The 15406-nt window shown below is 52.2% G+C and overlaps 2 protein-coding genes and 1 long non-coding RNA gene across 8 annotated transcripts in view; 1 reads left to right on the forward strand and 2 right to left on the reverse strand.

Moving 5' to 3' along the window:
• Rassf5 (Ras association (RalGDS/AF-6) domain family member 5) overlaps positions 1-490 on the reverse strand; it is a 68769-nt gene extending 68279 nt beyond the window's left edge. For both annotated transcript variants that reach the window (NM_001313731.1, NM_018750.4), the window contains exon 1: positions 1-490. In NM_001313731.1, the coding sequence (NP_001300660.1) occupies positions 1-442 (442 nt within the window). In that variant the 5' untranslated portion in view covers positions 443-490.
• Positions 402-15406, forward strand: part of Gm28913 — a 22148-nt gene continuing 7143 nt past the window's right edge. The window contains exons 1-2 of one of the 3 annotated variants that reach the window (XR_878524.3): positions 402-678; positions 6922-7096. This is a non-coding gene — a long non-coding RNA (predicted gene 28913). The other 2 variants (XR_878525.3, XR_878523.3) reach the window with 2 other exon arrangements.
• Ikbke (inhibitor of kappaB kinase epsilon) overlaps positions 9912-15406 on the reverse strand; it is a 25002-nt gene continuing 19507 nt past the window's right edge. The window contains exons 18-23 of one of the 3 annotated variants that reach the window (XM_011248052.3): positions 15318-15357; positions 14494-14595; positions 13213-13309; positions 12429-12535; positions 12199-12270; positions 9912-10650 (exon numbers count right to left, since the gene is read on the reverse strand). In XM_011248052.3, the coding sequence (XP_011246354.1) occupies positions 10617-10650; positions 12199-12270; positions 12429-12535; positions 13213-13309; positions 14494-14595; positions 15318-15357 (452 nt within the window). In that variant the 3' untranslated portion in view covers positions 9912-10616. The remainder of the gene's footprint in view (positions 10651-12198; positions 12271-12428; positions 12536-13212; positions 13310-14493; positions 14596-15317; positions 15358-15406) is intronic. The other 2 variants (NM_019777.3, XR_003956262.1) reach the window with 2 other exon arrangements.

The following is a 15406-nucleotide window of genomic DNA, read 5'->3' on the forward strand; positions in this document are numbered from 1 at the left end:
TAGCGCAGCGCAGCGCCTGCCGCAGCACCTCTCGTCCGCACAGGTCACACCAGCCCGGACCGCCCCGCAGCGCCAGTTCCACGAAACGGTGCCCCTCGCCTCTCTCGGCCAAGACGCGGGGATCCTGCGGCTGCTCGAAGATGCTCCTCACGTCGCGGGGTCGGTGTGACCCAGGTCGCAGCCGCAGTCTCGGCTGCAGACCGGGCCGGACAGGGCGAGCGTGTCGGCAGTCTCGGGGCGTGGGTTCGGGGTCCCTCCGGCCACTCCTCCTGCCACCGCGATCCTCTGACGCCCCGGCCGCGGGGATCAGGGCCGTGGGGATGCAGCGGCGCGGCCGGGCGGGAGGTGGCGGCTCGGTGCCACCCAGACTCTGCAGATACCGCGGCGGCTCGGGATCTAGGAGCAGCGGGTAGGGACGTTGCCCGATGGCCGGGGAAGCCATGGCCAAGGCCCGCAGGCGGCGGCAGCTACCGAGCCTGGCCAACAGAAGGGGCGGCTCCGGTCGAGCGCGCTTTTAAAGGGCCCGCAGCCCGCGGGCGGGGCGGGGCGGGGCGGAGCCCACCGAGAGGCCGGAAGGGCAACACGCGTGACTGCGGGTCGGAGCCGCGTGGATTTAGGAGTGACTCGGCGACTAGGCGGTGGTGAAGGTCCGAGCACCCGAGAGGCTTCGCGAGCTCGGTAGGCGCCGGCTCCTGCGCCTGTCTTCAGCTCTGCCCCGTCCCCTCTGGGCGTCTCCCAGGGCGCCCTAACACCGGCGGGGCGGGGAGCAGGTGGGAAGGCAGGGCTTTGGCAACCTGGTGTGGCCCCGGGACAGGAGCTAGCCCGCCGCTGTCAGTAAGGCGGCCCGCGGATTCTCCGAGCTGCCCGTGGGAAGCTGGCTACATCAGCTCTCTCCCTTCTCACCTCTGCTACATAGACTGCCCCTCCCCGAAGACTGGGATTAGAGTGACTGGTGATCCTTGGTGATCCGGTGATCATGAGAGACCTCTCTGTGCCCCATGGGTGGACAGGAACTTTCCTCCCGAATTACGCCCCTCCCCCCTTAGTTGCTGGAGTAATCACTGCGGAAATGAATGCCAATCCCTTACACACCTCCTTTGGTATGGAAGGTCCACCTGAGCAGGGGCGCAGGGTGGAGAAGTCCGCATCCTACCAGCACCAAGGGGTGCGCCATAGGTTCCTGTCTGGCTTAAGGTTATGTCGCCACCATCTTGAAAATCCTAATTCTTAACCCGGCCTATTCTTTTTGCACTGGGTCTTGAAAATTATGTAATGGTAATAACTAGTGGGCCTGTCCACAGTGCCGTCTCAAGGGATAGAGAACAGGTGGGACTGTGGATTTTCGAACCTGTGCCCGGTCGGTCGGTCGTAGGCTAGCAAGGGTCCTGGGCCCTCTACAGGCTGGTTTTGTAGCTGCAGGCGCCTTTGCTCTTTCCAGTTCTGCGGTTCTGACTTAGGCCTAGCTCACATTCCCGCCTCCCCCTGCCCCCCTTAAATTACAGGTTTGATTGATTTAGTGGCAGCCACCAGCAAGCAACTATGGGAATAGAGTCACTGCACCAAATTCAAAAATTCTGTATTTTGGGTCTCAACAAACCACTGGTAGAAATATTGGGGGAGGGGCATGTCTATAGTGAACATGTACACACTCTTTCTCCTTACTTATTAAATAATACTGGATAGCAATGATTCATATACACTTTCACAGTACCGGTGTTTAATATAGGCGGGGTTAAAATGCATAGGTTCTCTCTGCACACAAGCTACCTTATAAAAGGGATGAGAACCCTCAGGTTAGAGTATTGGGAGCAATAATGTATGTATAGAATGTGTGGGGATTCTGAAACCAGACCTGGAATTGTCTATAAATTCGCCTACATTTTAATCTCCAGGGTTCTTTCCCGGCTAGTGATGGGTCTCCCCCTAGTGTCTGGCTGGGGAATCCTCACTTTCACTTTTCCTCTCGAAGGTAAATTTAGGCAATGGCTAAAAGTCCAGTGACCAGGGAATCCCCAGCCTTCCCTGCTCCACAGCCTCTCTCCCCACCCCCACCCCCGCACCCCTCCCCCAAGTGGTGGTAATCAGAATCCTGCTCCTTTCAAGTGGGTGGCAGAGGAAAAGTTCCTGGTCTCTGGGCCTCGTTTTATTCACTGGTTTCTGGGGAGTGGAAAGAAGGACTCCAAACTGATAAAGTTATGATAAGGCGGTGGGCACAGAGGCCACCACTCTGCCCCTCCACCCTTCCTCTTGCTCTCTTTACATCCGTGCTCCAAGCTTTGGAGGCCAGCCAACCCTAGAGGGCTTTTAAAATCACAGCTTGCTGGCAAGTTCCTGTGTCAGTAAGTCTGGGCTAGGATGCTAGACTTGTATTTCTAGCATGTTCCCATAGTAGCATTTGTGCTGATGGTCCACTGTGAGAACTATTGCTCTAGAGCCATAGCAGAGTGGAGGGAAAGGACCTGCCTGTTCCAGAGCTGGGTTCCTTGTAACTGAGAGAGCCCAGCAGGAACTCTTCCTTGGCACTTTCTCCCAAAGTGTGATGGGGGAAGTGCAGCCTGGCTTTATACTCTTTTCCTCCTCCTCTCTAGGGTATCTGCAAGCAGCTCTCTGGCTTCTTGCAGAAACCTGTATTGCATGTAAAAGTTTGCTTTGTTTCTACCCTGTGTCTATTCATCTTCACAAGGTTGGAAACTTGTACCTCTCAGGGGTGCCATCTTTTGGGTACGACCGGGGACAGAGACCAGCTTGAGTGTGGGGTGATGGTTTGGTGTGTAAGTAACAGGATTCTGGTAACACACAGCCCTGGGAGGCCAGTTCTGAGACACTATTTATGAATAATAGCCAACAGCCATCATCTCTGTCCTTCCCTCGCCCAAGCATTCCAAGGGTCTGTCGTTTGTGGCTGACTTCGATTCCCTGGCTGAGAAGGCTCCTGTGAGGACACCAGTGTCAACTGTCATAGACTGAGGCTGGCTGGGACAGTTAGGTGTGCAGCATCCCCAGCATGGGGCTACATAGAAGACACTCTGGTTTGGTTTTCCTGTGGCTCTGATTTGATGGAGCAGTGATGGCTGCTTCCAGAGCTGATGGGGAAATGACATGGAGCCAGAGCTCCTGGGATGAACACAGATGATGTGGATGGAGATAGTATAATGCCATGTCATGTGACCCACCCAAAACTTTCTCAACTTTATCTTAAGATCCATCTCTCTGAGACAAAAAAAAAAGTTCAGGGTGGGGGAGTAACTATCCCCCAACCTCAATAGGTATGGGACTCACCTCTTTAATCTTTTCCAATCCAGTCCCCTCCCATGTCCCATGATAGAACATCTCCTTCTCCTTCCAATACACACACACACACACACACACACACACACACACACACACACTCCTCCTCCAGGGAAGAAGTGGGGAAAAAAATCACCAAATCACTCAAACCCCTGTAGTTCAGGTAGAGAGACATCACCTGGGGTGATGGGTGCCGGGCCAGCGGCATCTTTGACTTTGTCCTTGGTCACCAGGCTTCGAGGTCTCACCACATCTGCTGGAACATCTACTGGGAGGTTTTGTTTTGCTTGTTTTGCTTTGCTCCTTAGCAGATCATCTTGGCTCAGTGTGGGGTGGGTCACTTTTCCCAGCTGTGACTCATTCCAGGAGAGAGGACATGTTGCTTTTATTTGTGACCAAGGGGAAGGAGTATGGTCAAGGCTGCTTCAGAGGTGGTCCGATAACATGTTATTTCCCCTGTTGGGTGAGTTATTTCAAGACTGTCCCCCAACCTCTCCCCTAACCTCTCCCCCAACCCCAGCCCCTAGCAAGAAAGAGAAGGAGAAGACAGACATAGCCTGATTTTCCAAGGGGGAAAGCAAGCTTTGCTTTTATCTGACTCTGAAGCATTTGAAGCTGCTTAAAGTCTCTGAAGGTTTTCGGAAGCTCTGGGGATATTGGTAGTCACACATAGGATTACTATGTCAGTCAGGATAAGTGATGTTGCAAATGCAGCCCCATATCTCAGTGCATCAGACAACAGAGACCTCTTTCTCACTTATGCCCCATGTACAGGACGACAAGCACTCGCAAGAGTCTCTCAGGACTCCTGCAGATCCCAGACACCATATCTAATACGGCCAGTCACTGTGCCAGGAGGAAATGGAGAAATCCCTGCTGATCCTCACTGGAGCTTAAAAATCTTGGTCGCTTCCATTCACAGGTCACAGACCATCCTACACAGGGAGAGCCGGCAGCAACTCCTCACTGTGAGCTCAGAGTCGGAGAAGAGCCGGGGTGGGGTAGCTGACCATCGGCACTGATAGCCTCTGCAGTCCTCAGGGACACAGAGCGGTTATTAATTTCTTAAGCCAGGTACTCCTCTAAGATCCACTGCGTATTAGGTGCTTGTTCAGGCACTGGAGGTCTGGCAGAGACACACAGTCATCAAGCTTGCTCTCTAGTGGGAGAGGCACACAATAAGCCATAGGTGGGATGCCTGTATACCAGGACTTGAGTGGTTTTGAAAACAAATGCAGCATTTTTAGGAGACAGACGGTGAGGCGGTTTTGTATCAGATTAGCCCACTGGGTCTCAACCCTCCTAATGCTGAGACCCCTTCATACAGTTCTTCATGCTGTGGTGATCCCCAGACACAAAATTATCCTTGTTGCTATGTCATAACCGTAATTTGCTACTGTCATAGATCATAATGTAAACACTTACATTTTCCCAGTGGTCTTTGGGGGTCACGACCCACAGGTTGAGAACTACTGGATTAGACAGCCAGGCTCTTTCCTAGATTTATCTAAACAGAGTTAAATGGAGAAAAGCCCGTGTCTGTGAGCAATAATGTTCCAGGCAGCAGATGCGCCAGTCTCTAAGCATTCCCCAAATCTATGAATACAAATGTGCCCAAACATTCTCACACCCTACCAGCATGATGTCTGACGACTGGCTTATATTTTATAAGAGATTTTGATTAATATGACACATGAAGCACAGAAAATGGGTCTGAAGCCGTGGAAGGTAAGACTGTGTGATCCTTGTACAAAATTTGAGGGAGATGCCTAAGGCCTTCTTCTTCCTGCTTAGGCTACGCACTACACAGAAGGCTCAGTCTCCACGAGAAGGGGGGTCTCTTGCAACTTTCAGTGGCAGGTGTGTGTGTGTGGGGGGGTGACACCTCACATTGCTAGAGAACAGTAAATCTGTGAGGGTCTCTGGTAAAATGCAAAATGGCCAGCGTCCCTACTTTATAGATTAGAAACCAGAGGCACGGGATCATGTGACTGACACAGAGCTCCTAGCCTGGATTCCAGACCATTCAAACCTATGTATTGGTCTTTGCACTGCCTGCTGGGATGGGAAGGGCTGGTGAATAAAACTGGTGTGAATACAAGTGCACAGTGAAGAGTCAGAATCCGTATCCAGTGTTCTTCCCATATGACTCTATTTCCTTGGTGAGGTCCAGGTGTCAGGTCCTGCACCCCAGGGTCATCCCAGGGTCACCCATCACTCTTATCTGTATCCCTACTATCTCCACCCTCCTAATGGGAGTTGCAGGTGACCTTTGATTTGCCCCCTCCCTTGGGTCTTGTTGCTCTTTCTGACCCTCTTCTCTCTGCAGGGCAAATAGGAGGTGCTGGGTCCAATAGAATGAGCACAGTTGTAGGCTCATAACCAACGTCTGGTCCAAGGCATGTTTTCTAAGCCACGAAATGATGCTCTAGGGATATCGGAAGGAAGGCACCCTGAGACCTTCAGGGCTATGGGTAAAGAGGAGGGGACTTAGCAGTATGAGCAAATCCTTCACGGCGCTGAGCACTGCGGTGAATTTGCTGCATCCAGATGCTTCGGATGGGCCAGAGAGGGGGCCTGGATAAGCGCCATTGTGCATTCTCAGGCATGACTTTAAAAAGTTCTCTGCTTATTTTGTGTATGAGCAGAGGTCACAGGACAGTTTGTAGTGGTGCAGGATGGGTTCTCCTCTTCCATCAACCCTGTCACCAAATGCTTCTGCTCCCCAGGGAGTTTTCTCTGCCCTTGACAGTACTTAGGGACAAAAGTGTGTGTGTGTGTGTGTGTGTGTGTGTGTGTGTGTGTGTGCGTGCTCTGAAAAGTGTTGTTAGGCTGGGGCAGCAGGTTCATGGTGACTCCTCCATCTGCGTATTGTCAGATAGGCAGTCTTTCCACCCCAGGCAGCAGCCAGGCTTGTGATGGGCTGGCTTGTGTGCACACACACACTTTTTCCCCTGCCCTGGAAAAAGTCAGATATTCCAGACATACTCGTCAGCAGCTTTTATCCTTCAGCCAAAGGGGAGACTGCAAGCCACAGGCACTTATATTCCAGGCTCTGGGGCCTGGTATGGTGGCAGCTAGCCTCAGCCTGGGGTTAGGGCAGATTAACAAGCATGGAGGGGCTTGGATGACATCATGGGCTGTCTTTACCCGACCTCAGCCCCACTCTGCCCACCGCTGCCACTTTTTCTATCTCTGATGCCCTCATTTCTGTCCCCCTCAGTGTTTCTCCCTCTCTTTCTCTCTGGCCACTCTCGTTCCTCTCCATCTCTCACCCTCCTTCCCTCCCTTCTTCCTCTTTCCTTCCCCCTCCCTCCCTCTGGTGAGGGAGGTATGGAAAAACCAAGGCTCTAAAAGGCAGTTGTTCTGACTTGTCAGCCTAGGAGCATCAAGTACCTTTGGGTCACCCTGATCCAAACCTTAGCCTTTCACGAGGGTTGCCCACTGTGGTGGTTTGAGTGAGAATGGCCGCCAGAGGCTCCTATGTTTGTTGGGAAGAATTGGGAGGTGTAGCCTAGTTGGAGGAGGTGTATCACTGGGGATGGGGTGGGCTTGGAGGTCTCAAAAGCCCATACCAGACCCAATATGTCTGTCTGTCTGTCTGTCTCCTCTTCTATCCCTGTCCTTCTTCAGCATTATGCTTGTCACCATGCTCCCCACTACGATGATAACGGACTAACCCTCTGAAACTGCAAGCAAGTCCCTCAACTAAATGCTTCCCTTTAAGGGTTGCCTTGGTTATGGTGTCTCTTCACAACAGTAGGACAACTAAGACACCCACTCAGAATCCTTCCTGCCTGGTGACATGGTGAGTTATAGTCTGATCTGGGCTATACAGATTCCATCTCAAAATAAACAAACAACCAAATCCTTAACTTTAAAATCAGGCAGGAAATTGTTGAAGTATGTAAGAAGGGCTTTCCAAGAATCAGTGCTGTAGAGATGGGCCATGCAAACGCCAAAGGCAGAAACTGCAGGATGGCCAGGCCATTGAGGTCCATCCTGCCTTACTTGGGCTTCCCTAGATTCAGCTGTCCGGGAGGGGCAGGGGGAGCTGCCAAGTCCAGGGGCCATTCATGGGTTATCCTAAACTCTGCCTCACCAAGGACTTACACCACTAATGTAGATTCCTGGCCCACACACCTCCCTTGCTGTTTAGATTCAGATGCTGGGTGGGGCCCTGGAATTTTATTTCTAACCAGATACCAGTCTCCAAGAGCAAACTGTGGAGTCTACACAGCTCTACAGCACCAAGGCGTGGATGGAAGCTTTAGTCTCGTCCCCAGCCCCCAGCTAGCTGCCTATTCTCTAGCCTGGGGAGCTTGGACAGCCCTCCACTCTCCTAGATAAGACCCTGCCTTGAGCTGGTCTATTCTCAGAGGATGCCTAGATACATCTAAATGCAATGGGGGCATCTTTCTAGATGTCTGTAAGAATCCAAGCCCCTCACTCAACCAGAGACCTGCAGTGACTACACCTCTGCTTCCCAGAACAGAGACCTCAGCGCCAGTGAGGTCTAACTTGAAGAAGGAGCACTGAGCCCACTATGCACTTCAGAACTCTCCGGTCTATTTCTTCTGTGACTTTCCACCCTCCACACTGGCACTCAAGAATGGTATCTTTAAATACCAGTTGGACTTGACTTAAAACCAGTCTGGTTCCTTGAAACAAAGCCCACATCCCAGCCATGACCTTTGGGGCTGGCTCCTCCCTTTCCAAACTTCCTACTTCTGCTTAGGAACGCAGAAATGCACGCCTGTGCTTCTGCCCAGCGCGTTCCAGGCCACTCACATGCGCACTGAGATTCTGCTTTGGGGTCACCTGCTCCCGAGTGACATGCTTCCAGCCTGCTCTAGCCACACTGCCCAGAAAGGAGGGTGACCCCTGCCACACCTGAGCTGTGCATTCCAATCACAACATCTACTGAGGGACAAAGCAGTTATGTCATATGCTTACTGTACTGGCTAGTTTTGTGTCAGCTTGACCCAGGCTGGAGTTATCACAGAGGAAGGAGCTTCAGTTGGGGAAGTGCCTCCATGAGATCCAGCTGTGGGGCATTTTCTCAGTTGGTGATCAAGGGGGGAGGGCCCATTGTGGGTGGTGCCATCCCTGGGCTGGTTGTCTTAGGTTCTATAAGAAAGCAAGATGAGCAAGCCAGGGGAAGCAAGCCAGTAACACCCCTCCATGGCCTCTGCATCAGCTTCTGCTTCCTGACCTGCTTGAGTTCCAGTCCTGACTTCCTTGGTGATGAACAGCAGTATGGAAGTGTCAGCTGAATAAACCCTTTTCTCCCCAACTTGCTTCTTGGTCATGACGTTTGTGCAGGAATAGAAACCCTGACTAAGACACCTGCTTTCCTCAGGGCCAGTCCCTCGGTGACAGTGTTCTTGTCACTCTGGTAGCTTCAATACCTGGCAGGAGCCTGGCATTCTCCTTCCCCACCCGATGCACTGAATGGATTCTTTTCATTTTAATGAATTGGTGCAGGGAAGGGGTGAGATTTAAAGCATCTTCCAACACCCTGGGCTCTTATAGGTAACTCTGGGTGTGGGCAGTGACCACTCAAACTCTTCTGAAATGAAACTAGAAATCATATTAGCAGCTCGGTCATCCTGGTCAACTGAAGCCTTTCAGAAGGGTCCTGGACGTGTGGGCATGCTCAGGAGACAAGGCTTGGTCTGGATTGTGTTATCTCCCGAACATCTGCATCTGGCTCCATGGAATCCCCTGGCTCTTTCACTGCATGCCACCAAACATGCAGGTTCTGAGCTTCCAGGGAAACCCCGCTGTGGGACTTCCCTGTTGGGCCACTGATGAGCAAAAGCTGGCCTGAATTCATTCCCAGATAGCGGGCTAGAAGTGGATTGGTGATAGGGCTGGTCATCAGGACTGAACTTGAGTCCATGGGCTTAAGGCTCAGAGAACATACGTGAAGGAACAAGCCTAACCTAAGCAGCTAGGCTCCCCACTCCCACCCCACCCCCACCCCTCAGCTGCCTTTTCTGTAGACATCCCCTTTAGGGCTCTGCCTTCTCCATTCCTGGCCCTGCTGGTTCATTTAGGGAGAGCATCCTCCATGTGGGGAGACTTTGGTGAAGACAGGGTGGACTGGGGCCAATCACTGTGCTTTCTGTTTACAGTCCTCTCCTACGGAAGCCACCTTACTGTATTGGCTAAAGACTAAAGAAGAAAGGCTAAATTTGCAAGCAGTTGGTACAAGTTGGAGTGTTCTACCCAGGTATCCCCTCTAGCTTCCAGGCTCAATAAAGGAAAGTTCTCCAGTGGTCCTCACACATATTAGACAGAGCCTAGACTGTGAACAGTGATAAGGCCTGGGGAGAGCAGCAGACGATTAGGTGGTAGGTTGTTTGTTTGTTTTGTTTTGTTTTGAAAGGGAAACTTTCTCCCAGAGATCCAGGTTCCTTATGTGGCCCCTAAATGGCAGAGCAGGAAAATGGAGATCTTTTAGGGAGAGGCCATCTTCCCTAAAATCAGTACCCACTGGGGAAAAGGCAGGGACCAGGAAATGAGCTTCACTGTTCCATTTCCCAAAGCTCTGGAGACGTCCCTCCCGGACCTCCGGGCTTTCCCACCCCTTCCCGGTCAGGTACCATAGCTGCAGGAAAACAGAAAAGGCGATGTATTTATTCCATGTCTGAAGGTGCAGGCCTGCTCTCTCCTTAGGACTTTGGGTTCCAACATCTGTCCAGTTAGCATGGCTGTGGTTGATACTGACCAGCTGTTTCTTAGAACCAAGCGTTCCTCGGAGAAAAGGTCAAGGAGAATCCTCAAAGCACCAGCAGTTAGCCTCAACCACCCACTTTCTCAAATGCAGGTGCATCTAGACCAAGCACAGAGGGGCCGTTTGTGGGTTGCCTGAGGCCAGGGATGGGGACACTCAGGAAGCAGCACAGGAAACAACCAAGAATAAGCATTCTGATCCAGCACCCTGGAGAGGCAGGAGAAGCCACAGGAGACGCCTGCTGGTCCTGGGAAGTGCAGAGCGTGAGAGGGCTGAGCCTTTTCTTTCCAAGACCAGACCTCCAGAGCCTGGGTGAGGAAGAACAGTCTTGGTGTCTTGATAAGGCTGTGGTAGCCGCATGGTCTCTTCTGTAGATACTGCCTGGGATGGCCAGGAGTCCCTGTCCTAGCTGCTTCCCAAGAGGACAGTCAAAGTAATGCTAGTTTGTTGGCCAATGGCCAATGGCCAAGAGGGAGGTAGGCTAGTGAGATGGAACCAGAACTTGCCCTGAATTTGGTCTCACAGTGTAGGGGTACAATATGAATGTTTCTATTGCTTCTGAGTGCCTTGTGAACCCCCAGGGAGCTCAGACATCTGGTGCCGATGGAACTCTATGTAACCTGTAAGGGGAAGCACAGGTTTTAGCTTGGCATACCCATAGAAGAAGCCTGCAGATGGTACCCAAGGCCATCAGTGCTCAGGAACACCCAGCCATCAGGTCCTTAGCTCTCCTCCTGTAGCATCCTTATCCCCAGATACTACCTTCTGCATTTCATCTCTGCATGTTGGAATCCCCTGGGAATCTTAAAAGACTCCTATCCCAGGCCTCTCTCAGGGTCTCTGGAGAAGTCCCCCCCAGACCCCTATACTTTTAGAAGCACCACTGTTCCAATGTGAAGACACTCTGGGAGGCCAGAAAGGGGCTCAGATTGGTTCACTGGGCTCGTTGGCTGCAGGTCCGAATGAGGAAGTGCAAATTCACTAAAGCAAAGTTCTGAGATATTTGTAAATAGACTATAATCACAGCAAGAAAGATTTATGTTGGCACTAATGATTAGAACTTCCTGCTCGAGAGGACTGAAGCTGTGGAGGAGACAGATTCTCCTCAGCTGGAATGGTCCAATGGTGGATGCCTCCCCAACTCAGGAACCCCCAAAAACTCTGAGGGACAGGCCACAGGATCTGCTCCTGGTTGCTCTACCTCCTGAGCGCAAATCTAGTGTCTCACAGTAGCGTGGTGTGGTGGTCTGAGTGAGAATAGCACCCGGAGATGCATTTGTTTAAGGGCTTGGTCCCCAGTGGGTGGAACTATTTGAGAGGGATTAGGAAGTATGGCTTTGTTGGAGGAGGTGTGCCAGTCGGGTTGGGCTCTGAGGCTTCAAAACCCCATGTCAAGCTGGACATGGTGGTGCACGTCTTTAATCCCAACACTCAGGAGGAAGAGGAAGGCAGATCTCTGAGTTTGAAGCTAGCCTGGTCTACATTGTGAGTTCCAGGACAGCCAAGGCTACATAGAAACCCTGCCTCTAACAAATAAACTGCTTTATACAGTGGGACTGCTACAGAGCAGACCTTCTGGGTTATACTGGCAGTTCACAATCCTGGTGTGTATGTCCACACCCACATTTTCTTTTGTGACTTTTGGAATCCCAAAGCTTGAGCACTGCTGCTGGTCCCCACCCACAGGAGGGAGTGCTATCTGGAGATGTATCGGCCTCAGCACTCTGAGCAGGTGGGAAGAATGGAGCCCATGCGGCAGGAGATAGACGTTGGGCAAAAATGTCAGTTTGTCTGTGCCATGGTTTCAGGGGAAGACATAGTGGCATTCACTCCAAGGACACCTTAGAGGATCCTAGAGACGGTGTGAGAAAGTCTTAGGCACATTGCCCACATTCAGTGCAGATCTCTCCACCCTGACACAAGTCCACATGCCTCCAAACTCCACTCTGAGGTACTGAGGCTAGCTAGCCTCAAACCCTATGAGTTAAATCTACAGCTCCTCAAGATGGTACCCTGCTTGTGGATGAGGCCTTACACTCCATTGTGGTTGCCTAGAAAATCAGCAGGTCCCATGGATCCTGCATGGGGCACCCAGGGACTCTGCGCCCTGAGCTTGCAGCTTGGCAGCAGGGAGGACACAGCCTTCCCCAGACACAGTAGATGCTTACCGTTCGATGAGTCGGTTGTTGTCCTGGAGATCAAAGGCCAATAGCTTCATATCATTACAAAGCTCCTGCATGCTGTCCAAGGCACAAGAAAGGGATGGCTGAGGCCCTGGGTCACTTGGTCCAGAGCCCACTTGCAGAGGCCCTGGAGCAGCCTCTTTGGCCTGGCATGGGATGAAGCAACGAGGTTTTAACCTCAGCCTCCTCCTTCCCTCCAACTCTCCAGGACTTACTGGAAGACCAGGTCCTTCGGATCAGGGCCGGGATGAGGAGCCATAGGTTGCGGTGACACCTCAGCTCCCTGTTCGGAAGCTCTGTCCAGAAGGAGCTGATCAAAGATCTGAAGGGAAGCCATGGGTTAGTCAGGAAGGACCTGCCAGCTTTCGTGTGGCTGGTTAGGGGACATGCTTGCTGAAGGAGGGTAGCTATCTCCCTAGGGCTCCCAGAACTACCCCGTCTTTCAGCATCCCATTCCTTCCCATCCTGGGAGTCCCCACTGCTCTAACAGCTTTCCTTCATCTGTTCTGAGAAGAATGATTCAGTTTTGGCAAGTTCCCCATTAGGTCTAACCTAAACCTCTCATGAGCCACAGTTTGGATGGATGCCATTCCTGGACAGTCTCCGAGGCTGCCCACCCCGCTTGCTGGAAGCCACGTGTAGCCATCTTCTGGAAGCCTCCCCCCGCCCCCCACTCTGTATTCCCTGTGGCCAGCTAGACAGCTGCCTTGACTGAGAGTGAATCAGAAAACCAAGAAGAGATCGCACAGCCTCAGGAGGAGCCTTGAGACCTCCAAGGCAGCATAGAACCCGAGAAAGAGGCCCTGGCTTATAGTGACCCTCAGTCTGAAATCACTAGGAATGTTCCTATCTGAGGGCACTCACATCTCAGGTGAGTCAGAGACCTCCAGCCCTCATGGGCATCCCTGAATTTGGTCAAGGCTGCTCTGTCCACTGGCAGGAAGTGATCCAGGTGCCCCTCCCCTCGGCAGCCCCTAGAACTCTGAAAGCACCCCACACCTTGTTCAGACTCTCCTGGGCTCCCCGGGCTTCCGAGTTACAGGTGGCCACAGAGTGGCCAATGAGATGCAGGTGGTTCTGGGCCCTCTGCACCTGCCTTGAGTAGAGAATGAGATTAGAGCAGGATACGGCTCTCCACCGTTGGGACAAGGTGTCATTAGCTTACCAGGGAGTCCTATGCATTGAGCTCCCTCTAGGACTGTCCTTCTGGGAGTCACCCATCTCTCTCTCTCTTGCCATGCTGAGGGAACTGAGAGAATCCCAACTGATCAGTAACACTGCCCGTGTGAATGTAGCTGGGTCACTCATGTGGTTACTGGCAAACAGAGCCAGGCAAGGCTTGGGAGAGAGAGGGCCTTCCAGGCTAGTGCATCTCTGTGAGTAATGACAGGCCACACTAGAGCATTTATGTGGGGAGTGTCCGTGCCTCTGTTTCCATAACAGAGTAAGGGCAAGACTTGAGAATTCTAACTTCAAATCGGAACGCACACAAGGAGGGACATTTCCCCATTGCACAGAGGAAATCAAGTCCCAGGTCCATTAAGCCAACAGTGAGCTCTCTACTCTGGATACACATTAGGATTATGGGGTTAGCTTTTAAACTACTGATCTGATAGCTAAGATCTGCCTAGGCCCATCAAATCAGAGTGTCGGGGATTGCCAGGCATTGCATTCTAGAGTGAGGGGAGAGGAACTGAGCCCATGACAGGCCCGCAGGCTACACAGCATATGAGGAAACCGACCTTCCTTCTCAGGGGCCCCGTGGGCCTGTTAGAAAAAGGAGTCCCAAATTTGAGGGATGGAGTGTTAGTGGGGACTGCCCGGCCTGCTTCCCTGCCTCCCTGTTTCTCCTCCCCAGGGGAGCTGCTGTTCTCCCTAGAGAGAAGAGACCCATTACGACAGACAGCACAGCAGGTGAAATCCAGATTTTTTAGGGGCATCCTCGCCTATGTTCTAGCCCCAAGCCTGCTACCTATTAGCTCTGTGGCATTAAGGAGAGACCAGTACTTTGAGCCTGGGTCCTCTCATCTGAAAAAGGAGATGGTAGCACTGGCTGTGTGAACACTGGGGAACTGAAAAAGCACATTTGTAGAAGTCACCCAGCATTTCGACCGGCCACCGTTTCTATACTTCTCACTAGGTCCTCTCTTACTGAGCAGAGCCCATGTTTTGCAGTCTGGAAGGGCTGGGCCAGCCTAGCCCAAGGTCCTCTGTAGTATGGAAACCCTGGGCCAGCCCAGGCTCCTTGAGTTCAGAGAGAGGAAGGGCTAGGCTGCTTACCTCATCCGCTTGCCGTGTGTGACCAGCGACACCTGATACGTCTGCACACACTCCTCCTGGAACACCTGCAGCAGCCTCTTGGCTAGATGACTGAAATTTACCCTGGAAGGACAGAGACCCCATGGACCGGGGTGAGCAGCCAGAGCCACCTGCATGCAGACTTAGCCCATCCACCACCCCTCTGCCCCAAGCAGGGGCAGATCTCAGGGAAGAGAGGATGACCATACACTTGGGTCCTAAAGCCCAGAGGCCAGAAAAAGCCACGTGTACCAATAAGGAGACAGGGGAGGCCAATACAATGGTTAATGAACACATCCACTCTCAACTTGATCCCTGGGAGAAAATAAGGACACGGAGCCCTGGAGAGCACAGGTGTGTGCACATGTGTGTCTGTGTATGCATGTAGGAGTTAGAGGTGCTATAGCTCTGGGAGGGAAAAAAAATCTCCAAATAGCCACCAGACCAGGGAGACCTCATGGAAGATGTGGGTGTCCAAGAAACAGTATCTATGAGATGCTAGGCAGGCCCATGGTCAAAAGGTCAAAAGCAGGGAGGGGGAAGGAACCAATCAGTGAGAATAATTAGAGAGAAAAATCCTATAAACTTGTTCATGCTGGGAATAAAGCCAGTTACTTCAAGGCTGATTGTGAGAAACCTCTGACTCAGCTGTGACCCTATATAACAAGGCTCGGATAGTTACGACCTTCACCCAGCCATGGCCAAGGGTAAGTGCTTCACTATTTCCCACCTAGAATAAAGATTCACTCCATCCCGATGAGCTCCTCCCTCCTGCCCACCTGCCTGATGGGAAGGGGACCACTCACTTATCCAGCTTGTGGATCTGCTCCTCATTGTAGCTGAGCCCTGAAGGAAACAGATGGGGATGGCGTCACCACTCAACTAGTCCGGGAAC

The sequence above is a fragment of the Mus musculus genome, chromosome 1 (assembly GCF_000001635.26).
Source record: "Mus musculus strain C57BL/6J chromosome 1, GRCm38.p6 C57BL/6J".
Classification (NCBI taxonomy): domain Eukaryota; kingdom Metazoa; phylum Chordata; class Mammalia; order Rodentia; family Muridae; genus Mus; species Mus musculus.